The sequence below is a fragment of the Chamaea fasciata genome, unplaced genomic scaffold (assembly GCF_029207755.1).
Source record: "Chamaea fasciata isolate MVZ Bird 193981 ecotype frontalis unplaced genomic scaffold, bChaFas1.0.hap1 SCAF_3, whole genome shotgun sequence".
Taxonomy (NCBI): Eukaryota; Metazoa; Chordata; class Aves; order Passeriformes; family Sylviidae; genus Chamaea; species Chamaea fasciata.
Genome location: NW_027094088.1, coordinates 90,432,498 through 90,452,198, shown reverse-complemented (window position 1 = coordinate 90,452,198; position 19,701 = coordinate 90,432,498). Strand labels below are relative to the sequence as shown.

General features: G+C 40.5%; 1 protein-coding gene across 1 annotated transcript in view; it reads left to right on the top strand.

Moving 5' to 3' along the window:
* Positions 1-19,701, top strand: part of LRRC1 (leucine rich repeat containing 1) — a 69,241-nt gene that overhangs the window by 15,776 nt on the left and 33,764 nt on the right. The window contains exons 3-4 of the mRNA XM_066179771.1: positions 13,659-13,737; positions 16,912-17,001. Coding sequence (XP_066035868.1) covers positions 13,659-13,737; positions 16,912-17,001 — 169 coding nt within the window. The remainder of the gene's footprint in view (positions 1-13,658; positions 13,738-16,911; positions 17,002-19,701) is intronic.

Sequence of the window (19,701 nt, the reverse complement as noted above, 5' to 3'; positions counted from 1 at the left end):
CTGTCCTAAAAAAAGGACTGCCTGTGGGTTAGAAGTCCAGTTCTTTATCTTTGCTCTGCTCTTTAACTGGGATTAGCAAGAGGCAGAGTGCTGGTATTTCTAGTTGTGCCTTTGGAAGAAGAATCAGTCTGTTTGTCAACTGCAGAGATAAATTCAGATAAGAATGCCTGAAGAAACTGTCTTCTAAAAAGTGTTGTTGGAAACAACATGGGTTTATTGCTTACTTGCAGAGCTTGCTGTGTATATTGACCTGCATTGTGATGGAGTGAAAACATTTTTGTTTTCTGTGGCCTGGTGAACTTACTTGTTCAACAAGAAATTCAGGGACTGGTGGGTCACCTTTAAGCAGCCTTATGACCCAGTGATCTAAAAACAGTGAATCTGTGTTACCAAATTAGAGCAACTGTCAGCTATTTTTGCCTCCCTACATGCAGTGGTTGTGCACAAAATGCTCTCTCAGCTGTGATGGAAGGGGTGGGAGTGATCAAGGTTGTGTAACCTTGTAAATAAATGAGGGTTGTAATTGAATATTCAAGAAAATAAATAGTGTAATGAGGAGCCTTTTTTTCTTTATGGTTTAACTTTGCATTGACTCTTCGTGACTGAAAAATATTGCTGGTCCTTCACCTTTCTATAGTAGATTTCCTTTATCTGTTTGGTGCTTTAAATTCTGTCTTTATCTGATAATATAATTGATGAAGCGTGATGAGTCTCCAGGCAATTGCTGAAAAATTTCTGTGAACCATATAATTTTATGCATATTTGGAAAAGTTTTTAAGAGAAGAAAACTGGAAAAAAACCCAGAGACTGAAGAGACAGATTAGTTAAAATGTTTTAGAAATACATGAACATTAGTTGATGTGGTATTTGGCTACTGAGTTTGGCTGAGTTGGGTGCTGTCAGTGACAGACCTTATACAAAAAGAAAACCCTCTGTTGGCTTAGTAATTCTCTTTGCAAATGAATAACTAGTTGGAAAAAAGCTGGTGGATCAGAGCCATGTGAACTCTTGTCAGCCTGACTTGGAAGTTGGCTTGAGAGCTCAACTGTAACAAGAGCAGATGGTGTGAGTGTTTATGGCTGGGTAGATGCGTGTGTCATTAGAAGTTACTGCACAGGGAAGTATTTCTTCCAGTGATGGGTTGAACTAATGCAGGTGGCGGGGAGCAGTTGCTTTCCTATATCCAAGGTTCAGTGTTAATTACCCATTTTATTGCATTGCTTTCTTTTCTCTGTGGTTCATTGCAGAAGGTGACTGATACCATTTCCCTCTGCTTAATTATGTCACAGTTACTGCATGACTTGACTCTTCAAATTAAAAATGCACTGTGCAATGTGGTGTAGGGGGCTGTGGTGGAAGATAACTAGCCTTACTTTCCCATGTTTGGCCGTTTTATGATTGTCTCATGGTTCTCCAAATCAAAAGGCAAAGCACACACCATCTGGGATGCTGCAGGGGGAATTCTCGCAAAGGGTTTTTGAGTTTTACAGTATTTTAATTTATTAGCTTTGTATTTTCAACCCACCTTCCAGTATGTCTTGTTATAAACCTGCCGCAGGTTTGTCCTGTTCAGTGGTTTGCATTCTAAATGGTTTTGTTTTTCTAACTGCCCAAAACTACTTAGGAATAATAAAAAAAAAAAAAAAAAAATAGGAACTCTTCATGTTCCTTTCAGGCAGAGAAAAATAGCCCTGCTTTTCAAAATGCAGTATGCTGCATGAATAGGAAAGTGTGATGGTGACATCTGAGCTTGGGAAATGAGAGGTCATTGTTCTGTGTTTTTTGTTCTAGTTGTCTGGTTTGGTGCACTAATTGCCTTCAGTGGTGGTCATTCTGTTTCCTCAAGAGCTTAAAAATACAGATATAAATTTGTTTAATGTTCTCTGCACAGGAACAGCTTTTTCTATTTTAACCTCTCATCACAGAAGGAGGAAAGGGTTTTGAATAAACAGAGTACTTCCATTTCTGCCATAATAAAATGGTAACATGTCTTCCTTTCTCCTACTTTATAACCCTTTGGCCAGCATATGATCTTTGAAGCCACCTGAGATGGTGGATATATCATACAAATGGACTTGTGTGCTCTTCCAAGCTGCAGTGGCTGGCTGTGCTTGGAGCAGCTGTGAGGTCTTGATTCTAGAGAAGGGATCAGTCTCTCCTGATCTTTGGAGGTAGCTCTGTGTACCTGTGCCACGCAATGTTATGTGCCATGTAAGTAGCCCTGCTTTGTAGACACTTGGGAAGGGTCCATAGGGAGACTCTGAAATGTGTTTCTCCTAAATTCTCAGGTGTTTTTAAATGCCCAAGACCTGCTAGTATATATGTTAATAATGTGCTACACTAATTAATTATTTAAGCAGTTTCTTGGTTAATGAGTGAATCTAGAACTACAAAAATCAAAGAAATAAAACTAAAGCATCATGAGCAGATGTAAATTTGATGCTCCTTGTGTATGTGAGATAAGTGTGGGGAGGGTAAGGATAGCCTCAGTGGTGCAGAAGGAAAAGGATTTGGGGAGGCTAGCAGCCATATATTCTTAAACTTTTACTGGAGTATTTGCATGTTGATGCTGTTTCTCATTCCCTGCAAGGCCCATGTGTTCATGCAGATTTTCCTAGGAAGCATTCCTACTGTGCTTTTCTGGTCTGGCTGAGGCTGTTATTTGCACTGAGGTTGAAAGGATGAATCAAGGACTGGAATATAAGAGGGCAGAGAAGCTGTGCTAAGAAAACAGCATAGTGCTGGTGAACACTTTGAAGGTTATTTGGCAATCCAGTTTATCTCTGCCTCTTGGTATCAAGTTCTTCAAAAAGCTCATGTAGTGATTCTAAGGCTAAAGAAAACACTCGTAGGATTTCAGCAGTGGATGTCTGTGCTTTTGACTTGCTGGCAAAGCATGTCTGAAACTCAAGAGTGTTCCCTGAGGAATCTTCTGGGATAGAGACTCACCTGCTGTGTGTTTGAAGCTACTGCTGGTTCCCTCAGACTCCCCAAGGTTGATTAAATCTTTTCCTGGATTCTTTTAGCATGGGTGAATTCTGTGAAGATACTGGGTCACTGAAGCATTCTTGCTTGATGACCCTAAAGTTTGGGTAGGGCTCAGTTGCTTTGCATTGAGCTCCAGTGCGAGTCTTTGCTCTGCATGATGAAGGGGGAGATTCTGCTCTAAGCACAGTCAGAAATGCCTGTGTGCTATTTTTTTTCCTACAGCGCTTGGACATTCTCTCAGGTAAGTCGTGAAAGACCTTGTGATTCATTAAATGCAGTCTCCAAAGACAGAAAAATGTGTTCGAATTTCTGCAGTTCTTTCCTGGTGCCTTGGCTGGCACTTCATTAAGCTTCCCTTTCTTCTAAAGGCATGCCCTGTGTTTCAGATCTTTGTGAGTTGTAGCAGGTTGCTACCCATGCTGTTCATCCCCCAGAGATCTCCTTCAGTGATTCCATCCCCCCTTTTCTTCTTGCACAACCCCTGGAGGCCAAATTCTTAAAGCTTAGGGCCCTGCTATCCTATCATTAAAATGTTAATGGCTTTTCTTGTTCTGTAGCTTCTTCTAAACAGGAGGGGCGATGCATAAAGTTTCAGTAGTTAATTTAATACATGCTGGTATTCAGGATTATGTATACTACGTATGTATGCTTTGTTCTTGCAGAGGTGGTGCAATCCTTTTTAGTATCCCTCTCCTCCAAGAAGAGGGATTTTGTTTGCCTGTGATAAACATTAAATCCTCCAAACTCCACTGATGTGTTTTTGTCATGATATTGCATGTTTCTTAAAATGCCCTGAAGGTGTTAATTTAACTGTTGTATTCTTATTTGAAAGAAATTTCTATCCTGCGCACGCTTTCTCTTAACAGGTGTGCTGTGGAAGCCAGGTTTTTTTGTTCCTAATGTCATACACCTTTCACGGCCGTTGACAGATTGTCAGCAACTTGTTTCATTCAGCTCTTTTAGCATAAAAAGAAAATCACTGTGAGCCAGGATACCAGGCATTAGGCACTGGAGTGGCTTTCCTATCCTTCCCAGCTTCAGGAGTGTCGTTTTAACTGTCCTGCTGTCCACCCCTTTCTCTGATGCAGTCTGACCCCGTTGCTTTTGTAGGAGAGGAGCTTCATGCACTGCTGTGTTTACCTGTGAGTGGCTGTCTATTTGTAATCAAAGCCTGCAAGGCTTTTTTGCTGCTCCTCTTGCTTCCATTGAATGTGTGTACCAAGGACTTGGTCATGGAAGCCCATAGCATCTTGCTGTTTGTTGTCTGTTCTGGCAGTTTTGCACTGTCGGTAGTGGCTTTCCAGCTGGCAGAAGGTAAGGGGACTCAGGTGGTGTGGTCTTCTGTGGAAGTGTGGTAGTGGAAGTGGTCTGTAACCTTGCAGTTTGGTGTTATGTCCACGCCCTGAGACTCAAAACTATGGAAAAGATGCAGGTGTGAATGCAATGGGAGAATTAAACGTTTTTTTATGTTATTGGTAGATTATTCTGGCTCTGTTTGCTGATTCAGCTCTCAGTGGAGCTGAGATCCGTTACTTTGTGAACTGAGGAGTGATGAGTTTTGCTGTGGCATCTATTGAGGAAATCTGTGTGGGCACATCTTGCTAAGCTGTATGTAGCTCTGCATGATGCCAAAATCTCAACATGGTTCTTTACTATGATATCCAATAAGAATTACACTGTTTGTGTAATGTGTACGGTTCATATTTCATACCCACCATAGAGATTAATTCTGGCTGCACGAAGTATTAGTTGCTACCCATTTTTGTAGTTTCTGGTTAAACTGAGCTTATGACTGTATTGATAGTGTGGCTGTTCTGGACACAAGTCTTATGACATCAGGATATTCTCATTTCAAAATTCTCCATACAGTTGCCATGTGCTGTCATTTATATGAAAATAATTACAGATTTAACTAAAGATAAATATGCTACTTTAGGATTACTGTAACACTAGAGATGGTTCCTCACAAGCATGTCAATGGTCCATACACTGTATGAGAAAAGACTACATTACTGCTATGCAAGGTCTGAGCAGGGTCCAAGACTTTGGAAGTCAGTCTCTAAAAGATCAATATCCCAAGTGCTCCATGAATCTTATTCTGAAGTTTTCCTTGCTTCCAAAATGGATCACGGTCGCAAAATTAGAAACGTATATTTTGTTTTGCCTTCAGCTCTCATGTTACTTGGAGAACTCTACAACTGTGCTGTTTAACTGTTCTACTTTCTGCTGCAGGCAGTTTGATATTTCTGCACTTTGTTTGAAGTGTTTATTCTTTTTAGCCACTTTACAATCTAATTGAAAGTCTCTTTAGAGATCTTTGTCATCCTCAGGACACCTCATGCATTGTGATAGGTAAATTTTATTCAACAAGTTATTAGAGAGCCAGGTGAGTGAGCAAAAGCTTTCCTGCAGAGCATGCATCAGTCCATCCTGCTGAAGGGTGGTGTAGAATCTTTGCTTTGCTCTCTGAGACTCAACTTGCTTGTTCGTATCAGTGCCTGCACATCAGTGCTTTCCCTTTCTAGTTCAGCCATCTGCTCTCCAAGGTATACCTGTCATCTGTACTGTAGGATTGCTTCCCTTCTGCCCACAGAGTAAGTGTTCCCTTTCTCCTCTCCCCCACTAAAAACAGGATAACCAGTATTTTTTTTCAAACTAGAAATTCTGACAGAGGAAAGGCTTGAACACTTGTTTCGGTTCAGCCTGGGCCGGTGATACAGCTATTGTACAGTGAAGAGATAAGCTAAGTAGGGAGAAGCACTTTTGAGTCTTCTGATCTTCGTCCTGCTACCTCACATGGGATTCTGCTCTCTTGTCTGGCAGCTGCTCCAGTTGCTTTGTGCTCTTGCCTGTAGTCTGGCTGTCCACCTCTGCTGCATTTCCACAGCATCTGAGCATAGACTTCCTCCATGAAATCCTCTTCTTCTCTGCCTGCCACTAGCTGCCTTAACATGAATGTGCTGATACAGGTCTGGTGGCAAACACCAAAACCGGGAATGCTAAGAAATAGATGGGGACTGATGCTTTCTTGCTCAGTGGACAAGGAAAAAATGCCAAGACGGCATCCTGTGCTGGAAGGCAGTATAGTTGACAAATGCATTTATTTTGTTAACATATGCAACTGCTGGATGTTGCTTGTTTGCCTTCTGAACTGATTTGTGTCCAAGTGAGTGCTTACAGACAAACAAGAATTGCCTTCCTACTCCTGCATGGACATGTCTTATCTGATACAAGAAAGCATCCTGTGAATGCAGTTGCTGCAACTCTGGTGTGTACACCTGAAAGTGATGGAGCATCCTGCCAGAGACTATTGTGTTTGTTATCGTGGTAGAGTAACCTAAGTTTCAGTCTGCATATGAACAGTGGCTGGTTTTTGGTTTTGTGGGGATTTTGGGGATTTTTTTGGTGCTAATGAAAGCAAAGCAGACTTGGAGATGAGAGATTTTTTTTCTCTTTTAGATGGTTGCTTGCTAACAGTTGTGTTGCATGTTTGAGTTTTGATGTTTGGGTTGGGGTTTTTGTGACACATCTAATTTCTTGTGACATTCCTTTTCTTTATATTATCTCCCATTTCTCCCTTGAGGTTAGTTTAAAATTTGTACTTAAAAACACCATCACTTTAATGTCTTACACGTGAAGTTTAGGGATCAAAGGAGCATATTAGGGAAGAAAGAAACACCTGCTGCAAATTACTTTTGGACTCTGGAGCTCTGCAGAGTGCCTCAGACGTGCAGAAATTCTTACTTGTTTTGAAGAAGTGATGTAAAAGTGAATCTGATTTGTGAATCTGTGTCACTAAAATTAATTTGATGTCAGGAGGTTGGAGGAAGAGCTTTATATGCAGCAGGAGAAGTAAGGAGTAAAAGAGAATTTACTGGACCATGTCCTTGCTCAGGGCTTCTCATCAAGGAGAAGGAAGAAGCAGCAAGTGCTGACTGTGACTGAGAAAGAGAAGATAAATGAAATCTCATGATAGAATAATTTATTTAGATAAGTCTAGAAGATGTTACTTTTAAATGGATTACAGAAAAGTGGATTTTTCCATCATGGCATGTTTTGCTAGATTTACCTGTTCTTTCTCATGAGACTTTGCTAATGTACTTTTGTGTGCATCTAGCAATAGTACCTTCATACAAATTCAAGGGAAGGCTATGGAGAGGAGCAGGCCAAGCTGGAGGCAGAAACCTTAGGCCTGCCTCAAATGTCAGCTACAGTGTTAAAGATCAGACAGTACATACAGGAGTGACATAAAATAAAGATGTTATTTTCTGGATAATCTAGATTAGAGATCATAAAGTGGTAATCTGCAGACAGGCATTGTTAGTTCTCGTATTCACAGATTTGCTTGGGTTTTAGTTTCTATTTTATTGAGAGTGTAAGATGACATGACGATGAAGTTACTGAAAAATTAATCTGGAATAAATCTGGAATGCTGTTAAAACACTTAAAACACTTTTTCTCATCCACAACTTTGTAGGTAGAATACTAGTTTTCACATTTTTTACCCTCTTGCTTCTCAGACTAAATGTATTTAATTCTTGTTATCCTTGAGGTCCAAGGTGGAAATTCTTATGAAAATATCTCCATTAACTCTTCTGTTTAACTCTTGACTGGGATGTATAAGTAAAAAGGTAGAATACATAAATTTGTTGTCAAATTTGGGCTCTTCCACTTAATTCACCTGGAACTGTTGTTTCCTTGTGATCTGGTCTTCCAGCTCTCCCATCTCTCTCCCCCCTCTTCTTTTTTCCTCCTGTTTCGTATTAGTCCCTGATCTCTGTTCCTGCTGCTTGCTGCAGCTGAGAGGGATGGTCTGTTGAATTACCCCATGCTATCTGTTCAAAAACCCAGCTTGTTCTTATGTCCCTGCACAGTTTTCTTTCAAGCATTGTATATGTATGCATGAATGCTGTTTTTCGAGGACTTTTTTTCCCCTGGTGCTCTTGTTGTTTTGAAAAGGGATGTTTCCAGAAGCAGTGAGGGGGTGAAATAAGACGTGCCTCTTCAGTTTCTTGTTAATTATTCAGTAAGGGATTTACTTGAGAATATGCAACTTGTCCCTGTTTATGAATTTTCCTTAAAGCGTTAAAGACAGGTCTTAAAAGAGCCTTATGTCTTGTGTGTTGTATATCCTCAGCCTCAGAGCCTGAAGAGGAAAATGTTACAACCTGTTCAAGACCCACTTAATCTCAATAGACTTTGCAAGAGCCGCATGACTCTCTGTCACATTGTGCCCCAAAAATTGTAACACTTCATCTAAAGAGGTTGATTACTTCTGACTTCAGGGCTAGTAGCAAAGCCTTGTGGCTTTAAAAAAAGGGAAACCAGTCTGATCATTGTGAATGTCGCCATCTCAGTATGGAAATGGAGGGAGAGGATGAGTAACCTTCCTCCATCCCTTTCCCCTGCAGGATCAGACCCTTGGGAGCTGCATTTGGCTGCTTTTGGGAGTGTAGAGAGATGTGGTGGGGACATCTGTGACACAGCAGCCTGCTCTGCTAGGCTTTCCAGCTGGAGAGCCCTTCAGAAAGACAAACAAATGCTTGCAGCACAAATTCCCACTTGAAAGGTATTTGACAAAGTGGGCAGTTTCCTTCCATGTTTAGTAGGGGGAGAAGAGGTGGAGAGCAGGGCTGGAAAACAGCTTTTCCAAGGGCAGGCTTTTCAGAAATCTCTCTGAGGAGGTGGGTGGCACAGAGGTGGCACAGAGCAACCTCCCTGGAAGTGATGAGAGAACCTTTAGGCTCCTGAGTCACTTGACTATTGCAGTGCTTAATGGTTCAGTGGACCTTTGTGTGTGTGGGTGTATGTGTAAATACCATAGTTGATAATGTATATTATATTAAAAGAGGAGGATGAAAAATAATCTGTGTATTGGATGGATGAGAATTGGTTTGCTGCTGGTGGTCTCTTCTGACGGGTAATGCTGCATGGATTCACAGTCTTTGAGTCTAAATGGGCTCCCTTGGGTATAAATTTGGTGTAAACTAATCAACTGCTGAATTACATTTATGAATTACTACTAGTCACTTAACAGTTAAAGGTGTTTTGTCTTTTGTAAAAGTGCTGTTATATACCTCTTGGTGGACTTTCCACTATGACCAGGTAAATCAGGTCTGTTCAGCTGACTTTGACTGGGGTGCGTGCAGTGTGCCAGCTGCATTGCTCCTAATGCAAAGTGCTCTGAGTTGCCTCCATAGCTGGAAAATATGACTGCATCCAGTAGTTGCTCCCTGAAAGACTCTTGAGCATGGTAAACTCTCCCTCAGGAATGTGGTGCATTTCTCATGTCTGAGACTTCAGCAAAGTTCTTGCAAAAATACTTTTTACTTTTACTCCAGAGTCACTGTTTGAGTAGCTCAGGTCTGGCAGCCTTGTCACGGCCTATGACTTTCCTGGCCATTGCTGTTGTGATATTGATTAGGTGTTAGAAATTATGTTCAATATTGCAGGATGTATAAAGGATGCTTGCTGTACTGTAGCCTTTGTGTAGATGGAATATTATCAGTTCTTGAAATTTAATATAATATGCTGGGAAAATGTGCCATACAAAAATGTTATCAGTTTAAAAATCACTCTCCCAGCCATTAAAGGAAGAAAAGTGGGGGAATGTGGATTGAGTGATGTTACTGTAGTAAGTCTCTTCCCCCCCCCCCCCCCCCCCCAAAAAAAAAAAAAAAAGGGAGTGGTGGGGAGGAAAGGATTATCATCAAACAGAAGGATTTTTAGAAGTAATTTCCTCATCTAGACAGTACAGAATTCCCTAGTGTCAAACTTACTTCTAAAGTTACTTGTACAGGGTTTGCTAAATTGTTAGCAAATTCTTGTGCAAACTGTAACAATAAAGATCTGAAGAGGTGTTCGGATGGAGAAGGGGACACATGCCCTGTTGTATACATGACTGCTGAGCTTCATTTTGATCCACTGCTGCTGCCACAACTTCTTTTCTGCTGTCAGTGTATTTGCACTGTCACACGTCACAGGGCTTATGTTTGGTTTATGGCTTTATTATTAGCAGCGCTGCACAATCTGCATGCCAGAACATCTGGGGCATCGTGTAAATGCAAAGCATTCATCAGAGTGTAGCATTAGAAGAATCCTAGATATTTAAGTAGGATTTGAGCTGGTTATCCAACTGTGGCAAGAAAAGTATTCAACCTTACTGTTGCTGATACTGCAGGTAAGTACATGTTAATGTCTGTAACAAAATCAAGTAGTCAACACTAATGGTGAAAGGTTCTTAATCCATCAAGAGACACAAGGACTTCTTTATATATTTTAATATCCTCTGCTGCATTCCAGTTGATTATGTCAGTGGTTTTGTTATGTACCATTATCTTCTCTGCTACAATTATCACTCCATTTTTTGTCTTATAGTAAAATGTGCCTCTTTTTTTCTCTTCTGAATTCATTTATTCACTGCAGTGTTACACTAGTCTTCACAAGTAGTGATAAAGTATCTTCTTGTAACTTGTGTTTTGCTTGAGAAATCTTTTTAAGATGCTTCGCAATGAAAATGAATTATATTTCAACCTTTTTGAATTCAGTAAATGTGTAATGATCCTCACTTCAGAGAGCTACACTGAATTTTTGTCCATCCTTTGTTCAGGTAGGCAGAGGAGAGAAATGGATAGTGAAAAAGTATCAAGCCAGAGAGAGGAAAATGCACTTACAGAATCAAAGAATGGGTAATATTGGAAAGGATCACAGTGAGTCATTGATCCAACCTCCCTGCTCAAACAGGATTGTCCTAGACCACATTGCACAGGATTGTGTCCAGCTGATTTTTTAATATCTCCAGGAAAAAGACTCCACAACCTCTCTGGGCAATCTGTTTCAGTGCTTGGTCACCTGCACAGTAAAGACGTTTTTCCTTACGGTCAGGTGGAACTTCCTGTGCATCACTTTCCATCTGTTGCCTTTTGTCCTGTTGCTTGGCTCCTGGAAACATCCTCTTGACGCCCTCCCTTCCAATACTGACAGACATTGATGAGTTCCCCTCTCAGCCATTCCTTCTTGAGGTGAACGAGCCCAGCTCCCTCAGCATTTCTTTGTAAGAGAGGTGCTCCTGTCCTTTAATCATCTTTGTTGCCCTCTGTTGGACCTGTTTCAGGAGCTCCCTGTATAATACTGGGGAGCCCAGGAGGTGACACAGGTCTCCAGGTGTGGATTAACAGCTCAGTGAGTTCTCTGCCCACTTCACTGTCCATTCATTCAGTCTGCACCTTCTGAGTGTGCCTACAAGGTTATTGTGGAATACAGTGTCAAAAGCCTTGCTGAAGTCCAAAGAGACAATATTCACTGCCCTCCCTTCATCCATCCAGATAGCTGTTTCATCGTAGAAGGCAATAAATTTGATCAGGTGTGAACCGATGCTGGCTATTCCTGTTCACCTTCTTGTCATCCATTTAGAGGGACTGAGGTCCAGCTAGCAGGCCACCAATTCCTTGGGTCCTCCTTTTTGCCTTTTTTTGTAGACTGGGCAGACATTTGCTTTTGTCCAGTCCTCAGACGCTTCTCTTCATGCCCATGACTTTTCAGAGATGATCCGTGACCAGCCTGGCCATGGTGTCTGCCAGCTCCCTCAGCACATGTCAAAGTGTTCTCTAGCCCAGTCCCTCTTGACCATGGAAAAGTCTTCCTTCCAACATAGCTTTATCCTGGTCTCCGGGGTCAGAGATGATGTGAAAAACCCCACAGAAATGAAGTTTCTCTTGCTTTCTCTGTGTCTGTTAGCATTTCTTATTGAAGAGTTTTGCTTATGTAGTGACTTCATGGTCTGGGAAAGCACATTTTATTCCCAGAGCAGATTCAGTAATTTGCGAATGCATCCAAACTAAAAGCCGTGCCTATACTGTGTTATTGCAAATGATATCTTATATTGGAGTAATTTTTTCTTAGCTTGGCTACTTGTTGGCTTTTACAGATGGTATCCAAGAGTGTTACAACACAAAAAGCATGTCAAAATAGTTTCGCTGAGAAGGCATGTTTTCTGGGTTTTGTAGTATGTCATACAGAAGTACAAGAGAAACTATTTGTAGTATGGCAGTGAAACTATATTTTAGTGGAGGAAATCAGTAGCATGATTAGTTTTTAGAAACTTCTGCATTGAGGATTTATGTTCTGCTTTCTATGTTGCATTTTTATGTGTATATTTTTTTTTCCCCAAACAAATTAGGACAGGCTTTTTTACTTCAGGGTAGAACAGTATGAAGACTAGACAGTGGATGACACATTCTTTACTTGCTGTTGGTTAGCCAAGTTCAGTGTCAGTATTTCTTGTTGCTGTAATGCAAGATAAAAGTTACAGTGTCTATTTGACTAGATCTAGATGAGATTTTAGAATGAAATGTACTGCTGTGAGGGTGATAAGGCACTGGAACAGGTTGCCTAGAGAAGCTGTGGATGATCCATTCCTGGAAGTCTTCAAGGCCAGGTTGGATGGGGCTTTGAGCAACCTGGTCTAGTGGAAGGTGTCCCTGCCCATGGCAGGGCGGTGGGACTAAGTGATGCTTTCCAGCTCACATCATTCTGTGATTTTGTTCTGAGTTGGAAAGCATTCAAAATAGATGATTTTAGTGAGATTACCTGGCAAGAGTTGAACCTGGTGAGCAGGTACTTCCTCTCTTCTACCTTTTCTCCATCACACCTCTTTTGGGGAGAACGTCTGAACAAATATGTAGGTAGTCAATTCTGAGTTATTCAACTAGGTAGGAAAAGGACAAATTTATGTATTTTTTTTCATTATATTTAGATCATACGTGGCTGGTGAGGTCAGTGGAAATAGCTGAAAACTTTGGAACAGAAGTCTGACCTTTACTTAAAAAATTTGCTTTTTTTTTTAAAATTACTTTCAAAATTAATCATAAAGATTAATTTTAACATTCAGGGAAACAAAAATATTTGTTTAATTTTTGCTGGATCTCAATGACAGTGAACAGGTACTTAATTAGAAGACTCACAGCCTATTTGTGGATATTCAGGTTTGCTGTAAGAGTGCCAGAAGACAATTTTATTTCTAAGATACACTTGACTTGAGTAGATAAATGTGCTGTATTGAAGTTCCTTGAAAAAACCCACCTGTTTTCATGTACAAATATCTCTGTTTACTTCCTGGCCATATGAAATGGTGTAGTAGCACTTACTTGTGACCTGTCAGTGTGAATATAATTTTTGAATTACTTGGCTGTGGTGTAAAGGAGGATGATTCTGCTTCATGAGTGTATGTTACACGTGGAGAGACTTGCACATTCTCTTCTTCCTTCCACTGTTTTCCTTTCCCATGTACTTTCTTCCACTATAGAATGTGGGCACGTATTGATCGATTCACCAGAGGTTCAGATTATAATTGGCTCTTTAGGACAGCCCTAGCACATCGGTTGTCTGATTCTTTTGATGGGCAGAGTCTGATAAAGATCAGTCTAAGGACAGGTGAGTAGTAGGAAGATGAACTTGGAGCACAAGGGGAAAATAGGGTGTGTAAAAGCACAAAATGTGTCTGCTTCTATAGTTCTGTACTTGGACAGGGAACAGTCTTGCATGTTGAAATGTCTTGAAAGATACCAAGATAACTCCTTGCGGTAGCAAGTTACTTGCTGTCATTAAGCAATAATTTCAGTGTGGATGCAGTACAGTTGCTGACAATTCTTTCCTTTTTATTTCTTCTGCAGATATCCCTGAAATACCAGAAAGCATCTCATTCTGCAGAGCACTACAGGTAGCAGATTTCAGTGGCAATCCACTGACTAGGTAACTTCACCTTCTTCTTAGTACATGACATACTAGAATTGCAATTTTGCTATAACAGTTACAATTTTAAATAAGCTCTTAAAAATTGTGACCTAGAGTCTGTGTAATATTGCCAACAGTGTTTGTCTGTGGCAGGGACTGCAGCAAACGTTCAGATTTAAAAAGTGATGTGCATCTTTCTTTGGGGGGGGGTGAAATTTGTTAGCCAACCAGAAAAATCTGATTTGGTAAATCTGATTGTCTATAAAATATTTTTCATTCCTTTTCTTTAAATGCATAGGAAAGCCATGTTCATGTTTGGGAAAGGTACAGCGATGGCTAGAGCGAATGAATTGGCACAAACCCAGGTGCCTGATGATTTGGAGTAGACTTTAGATCAGCTGCTGCAGATAATGGCTTTTACTAATGATTAAAGCTTGGGCTAGCATTTCATCACCCTCCCGTCAATTGGGACACAGTGACATGCAGTAACATGAGGCAGAAGTGTACTGTGTTTGTCGGTGGCTGCTGTGTCTGCTGCCAGCCTGGGTTCTGATGAGCTGAAGTTTGGAGGTTATGCACACTTTTAGTATGAAAGAGGAGTTTTGTCTACATTTCTCTGTTCAATTTGCTGAAGAATTTGAAATTTGTCTAGTAAAGTGAGGGTGGAGATGGCAAGGAAGAGGTGATTTGCTAGTTAAAGCCTATGAATACTATTTGGAGAAGTACTTCTTGAACCAGCCATTGCCACAGAGCTCCTTTGTGATGCTGAGCAAGTCACATAAGCCAGAGTGTTCACAGTGTGTGCTCACTGACCTGCTTTGCTTTGTACTGAGATAGGCAGATACTTGCAGGGTTAGCTGGCTGGCTGGGCTGCTGCAGTGTTAACAAACAGGAGTCTGTAAGAGCTTAAGCAGCTCCAGTGGTTTTGCAAGACTGCTTCTCCCACGTGTGCAGCTGAGATTCTTCAGAAGTGTGCTTTGAATATTGCCCATAGTGCCTCCTAAGTTCTCTGAAAGTCCCATCGCTGAGCATTAAAGGAACACTTGTGATCTTAATCCCCGTGGCTCTGTAGCCTATTTATATAGTGAAGATAATAATACCACAAAAATCCGGCAAAGCAAACTGAGTCTGAACTGATGTTTAGATACACAAGTGGTGAGGGTCACTGAGCAGCTTTTTTCCAGGCATCAGTTGCAGTGTATAATGCTCAGATCTGCATCTTGTGATATTGAAATCAGAAGTGTCAGTAGTAGTATTCTAGTTATCCTTCTTCATTCCGTGTGCTCAATAAAGCCTGAGTAATGTGTTTCCTTAAGCAGTACCTGTAATGCACAGCTACAGCTTCGTGGAATTCACAAAAGAGTTTTTCAGTGGTGTTGAAATAGATATCATAACTCTTCGTTGATAATTTAAGGGGATTCTAAAACTTCTTGATAAAGTGGCTCCAAAGCGTATGCATGTCCTGGAAAACATCACTCCAAGCAGTTTAATAAGTTAGAAAGCACAGATTGCCGGAACTGTTTACATATGGTTGCCAGGTATTTCTGTGATGAGATCCAGAATTTCAGTTTTCCTATACAATAGCATGTAAGTTTTTGTACTGATTTCCCCAGGCAAGGTGGGAAAGTCAAACAGTTATTTTTGTGTAATATTCTGGAAATTTTTTTAGCCATTGATTCTTGTCCTTATTTTCTCTAAGCTTAAAAGCCAGTTGGAGATCTTTGCAATCAATGTCCTGCCACTAATACAGTATGTTGCCTCATTGTCAAACTTAAATCACTGATGACACTGAGCATTAAAGGTGGCTGGCAGACCATTTTTCCAGCTGTTTTCAGATTATTTCAGGTTTATATATTATTTATATCAGCAAAAAGCCAATGCATTTATTTATAGGTATTTATACACATGTATAAATGTAGATTTATTATAGATATGGAAGTCCACTGCCTGCTGTAGAGAGAATAGAATAGTTCTAGTTGGAAGCGACCTACAATAATTATTGAGTCCAACTACCTGTTAACATCAAGGCTGAGCAAAAGACAATCAAACCATTTAACCCCAGTCTTAAACCTGTTAGTCTAAATGGCAACGAGTGGTTCCAGTGGAGCTCACATTTTGAAGATACTGAACATCTTCTCTTAATTAGGTCCAAAATATGAAGCAGTGCAGTACAGAATTGATCACATGAAAACTCCCTCTTGCCCCACACTGTAATTTGCTTTTTCCCTTCTCCTCATCTCCCTGTGCAGAGTTGTGTTTGCCTATTGGTTTGTCTCCATTTGGCAAGTTGCCTGCAGGTCATACCACGTGCCTTGAGCTGGGTGATGGGGAGAGTAGGAACCGAGCCAAATGCTACAGCTTGATCTTAGATTGCATGCTCTGGGGGTTAAGCAGAAGTTGATTGGCTGGGCCAGGGGCTTCTGCTTCTTTACCTGATTGGACCCTTTACCTCATTCCGTCTCTTGTGCAACTGCAAACTGAGCTTCTTGGTATTGCCAGCGAGCAGCAAGTGGTACAGGACCCCCTCAGTGTGAGAGAACGGGGACCCACACTTTGGGGAAGACCAGCTGGGTGATGGACCTAAAGGCTCTGGGAACTTTGGAAGTGTTCTGCATATGACTGCATTATATAGTGTAAGAAGGGGGGATTAACATGCTGTTGTGTTGTGAACCAGTAAATGTGAAATGCTGTAACAGCAGAACATTGTCTTCATAGTGAACAGCATGTTTCTTCAAAAAAAACCAGCAATTGAAGAGCAGCCTAAGCAGCTAATACAGATGGCCATGCTATAAATGTGTGTGTAACTGGAGCCTGAATAAGAATAAAATTTAATCATTTTACCATTTGGTTATACAGGAAAATATTGGTAAAGAAGTTTGTATTGGTTTTTTTTTTTTAAATGTGTTTGATTTTATTCTTCAGTTTTGTGAAAATGCTTAAAATGTTCTCAAGCCCTATAGTGTTTGAAGTTGCAAATTGGATGCAGGGAAGAGAATGGTATATCACCTGTTCTTTGACACAGAATAGACTTTAAAATCCCTAAATCATGAGTGTTTTTTATGATCCTTAGAATTTTCTGAGAGTCATGCTAGAATCTGGGCTTTCCTCCCTCTGTGCCTATTTGCTAAATAAAGTCTTACTCACATGAAAGAGAGTACTTCTGGAAGTCCTTGATTTGAATTATCTCCATAGGTTGCCTGAAAGCTTTCCTGAATTGCAGAATCTGACGTGTCTTTCAGTAAATGACATCTCTCTGCAAGCACTACCTGAAAACATTGGGAAGTAAGTTCTTGTACTTTATTACTTTTTAAATTTATTTTTTTCTTTATCGTTACACTTCCTGTATAAATGACTTACATAATTGTATCTAATGCACCTATAAATTATTTACAGGTCTACTCTTATTTTTTCTATTCCTTCAAGTTGGAGGGATCTGTTTAAAAAAAACCTAAAATGTGGCATTTTCACTTGACATTTCCCATGACATCTGCAGGTTAATGCAGAACCCAAAGTGTGTATGTGTATAGTTCAACTCTGTTCTTTAGGATTTAAAATAACTTGGAATTTTAGGTGCAAAATTAATTCAGTGGTTTGTCATGCTGATCTGACCTTTTGCTTTCCTAAGTAGACCATTGATCCATTGATCATGTCAGATGGCTTGCTGCTTAGCTCAAAACCAGGCAATTGCTGGCACAAGAACAGATGGGTAAAAGCTGGCTGTGATCAGGATGGAAATTCAGAAGCTTCCAAACTAGCTATGGGAGCAGTCTGGTTTTGAAAAAACCTTCAGTGGGAGCTGTGGAGATGAAAACTCACGGAACAGCTCTTAAGTTGAAATTTTGTAAGTTTTATTTAAAATGTTCATTCACTCTGGAAGATAGATCCGTGTTGCAAGGACAGACTTTCAAAGTGGAAACATGTGGAAAGTGAAGTGAACAATGTTTATGTCTCTCTCTTTGATTGAAATAAACATCCACACTTGCAGATGGGAAATCTCTTTTCCCTTAGTGGAGAGAAGAGTGTCTCTTCCAACTTGAAGGAGAAGTAGTAGTTCCATGTCTCCTCACGTAAATTTATGAGAATGACTGTGCTGTTTTAGCTCAAAGGCTCATCTAGCCCAGCTTCCTTCTGCTGTTGCTGTAAGTAGATGCCTAGTGAGGGTTTAGAAGAACAGTGTGAGTATGTGATGACTCTTTTTTCTATCCCCTGACTGTTTCTGTTGCAGAGGATTTCCTGAGCTTTGGATTTTGGTTTGTCTAATTGATAGCCCATAATGAATCTCTCTTTTGTTTACTTTTCCAGTTTCCCCTTGAGCATATGTAGACATCTTTAGTATTCTCCCCTGGCAAATAGCTGCACACAACTATTAACCATTTTACAGGTTTGTTGTTAGTTCAATAAAATCCAGATGTTTCTAAACAGAGGAGTCCTGCAGTAAGGATCTTAATCATTAGAGCTCCTGCAGTGTAGTCAAGTTCAGACTGGCATTACTTTAGCCACTTCCCATGGATATGAAAGCTCTCGGCTGGCACCACACCAGCTGCAACAGAAGTGGAAAATATCTTTTGAAACCTTCCGCAAGCACTAACAGGTACAGATAGTGTGTGCCCAGTGACTAGGGCAGAGTCTTACCTAAAAATTGCATGGGCCAGGACTTTTGTGATACTCCTCATTCACTGTAAAAGTTCACAGAAATTTTCATGCAGCTTTTTCACCACTGGCAGCTGAGAAGAGGCCTGTTCAGGCTTTGCATTTGCTGAAAATCAAGGCAAAAAATTTGGGATCCTGCCTGATTCTGAAAATAAATCCAAGAAACCTGACAAGCATGATTCCCAAAAGCATGGTGTGGACTGCTGCCTAGCAGACAGTAGCTGCAGGAAGGTTGTTGGCTTCCCTGAGAGCTCAGTGGCTGTGGCGGCTCTGACTTTTTGCTTGTTCTGCCTCTCATTTGGTAGTGTGAGTAGTGATAAGCCTCTGTTTTGGAGCAGATGACTCGTAACAGGTGTGGATAAAATGGAGATACCAGAATTTGTAGAGATGTCGATATGTGGAGCTGTGTAAGAAAGAAAGGTAAAAATTTGCCTCATACTGATCCTAAGCAGTTCCTGGAAATGCTGTGATACTGTTTCAGCGTGCCCTCTTGCAGAAAGGATCCATGCAACCTGTCCTCTTTTATAGTCAGTATCTGATCCTTGATATCGAAACTAAAAATCTGGGGTCCTCGCTTGTGTCAGGAAGAGCCACATGCTTGTCCCGGTGGACTTGGTGAGTACTTCTGGAGGGATAGACTTTTATTCAAGTCTGACAGGCCTGCTTTGATCTGGGGAGTGTTCCCATATTAGCTGTTTAGAATATGAATATTGTATTTTTACAAAAACACTTTAGTCTCATTAGTAGAAATTTTTATTATTAGGTTTGTACTTAAAGAAGCAGAGACAGATGTGTGAGGCTGTTTTTGCCTCATCTGATATTCAGAATAGGTGGGAATCTGCTGGGAAGTCAACAGGAAGCTTGGACTGAAAATGCATAGTTCCTAACTCAGAAGAATGATAATATTGCATGAGGGAAACTCATGGGGTGTCCACCGAAAATGTAACTGTTCCTGAAGTCTGTTGAGGAATGTCCAACAGAGAGATCCTATCTGTTTCCAACTCAAAATTATTGGGAGGTCTTGTAGTGAACTGGAACTGCAACCTGAAGTTCTTAAGGATCCACTTCTGAGAGTGAATTTTACTGATTTTTTAGCATTAAATCTATAAGTAAGATTTTTTTTTTTCTCAGTCTGGCTACCAACAAGTGCAACTTTCCTATTTTAGTTGGCAAATTTTTTATCATTTACTGCAAGTGAATTTGATGGTTCTACCAATCACCTTGTATTTGGTAAAAGCTGTGAAATGCTCTGTGGCTTTTCCAAAGGTAAAACCCACAAACTTGTACTTGTTGTTCCATTCTTTGTTCTTTTTCATCTGCTGCGACCCCATT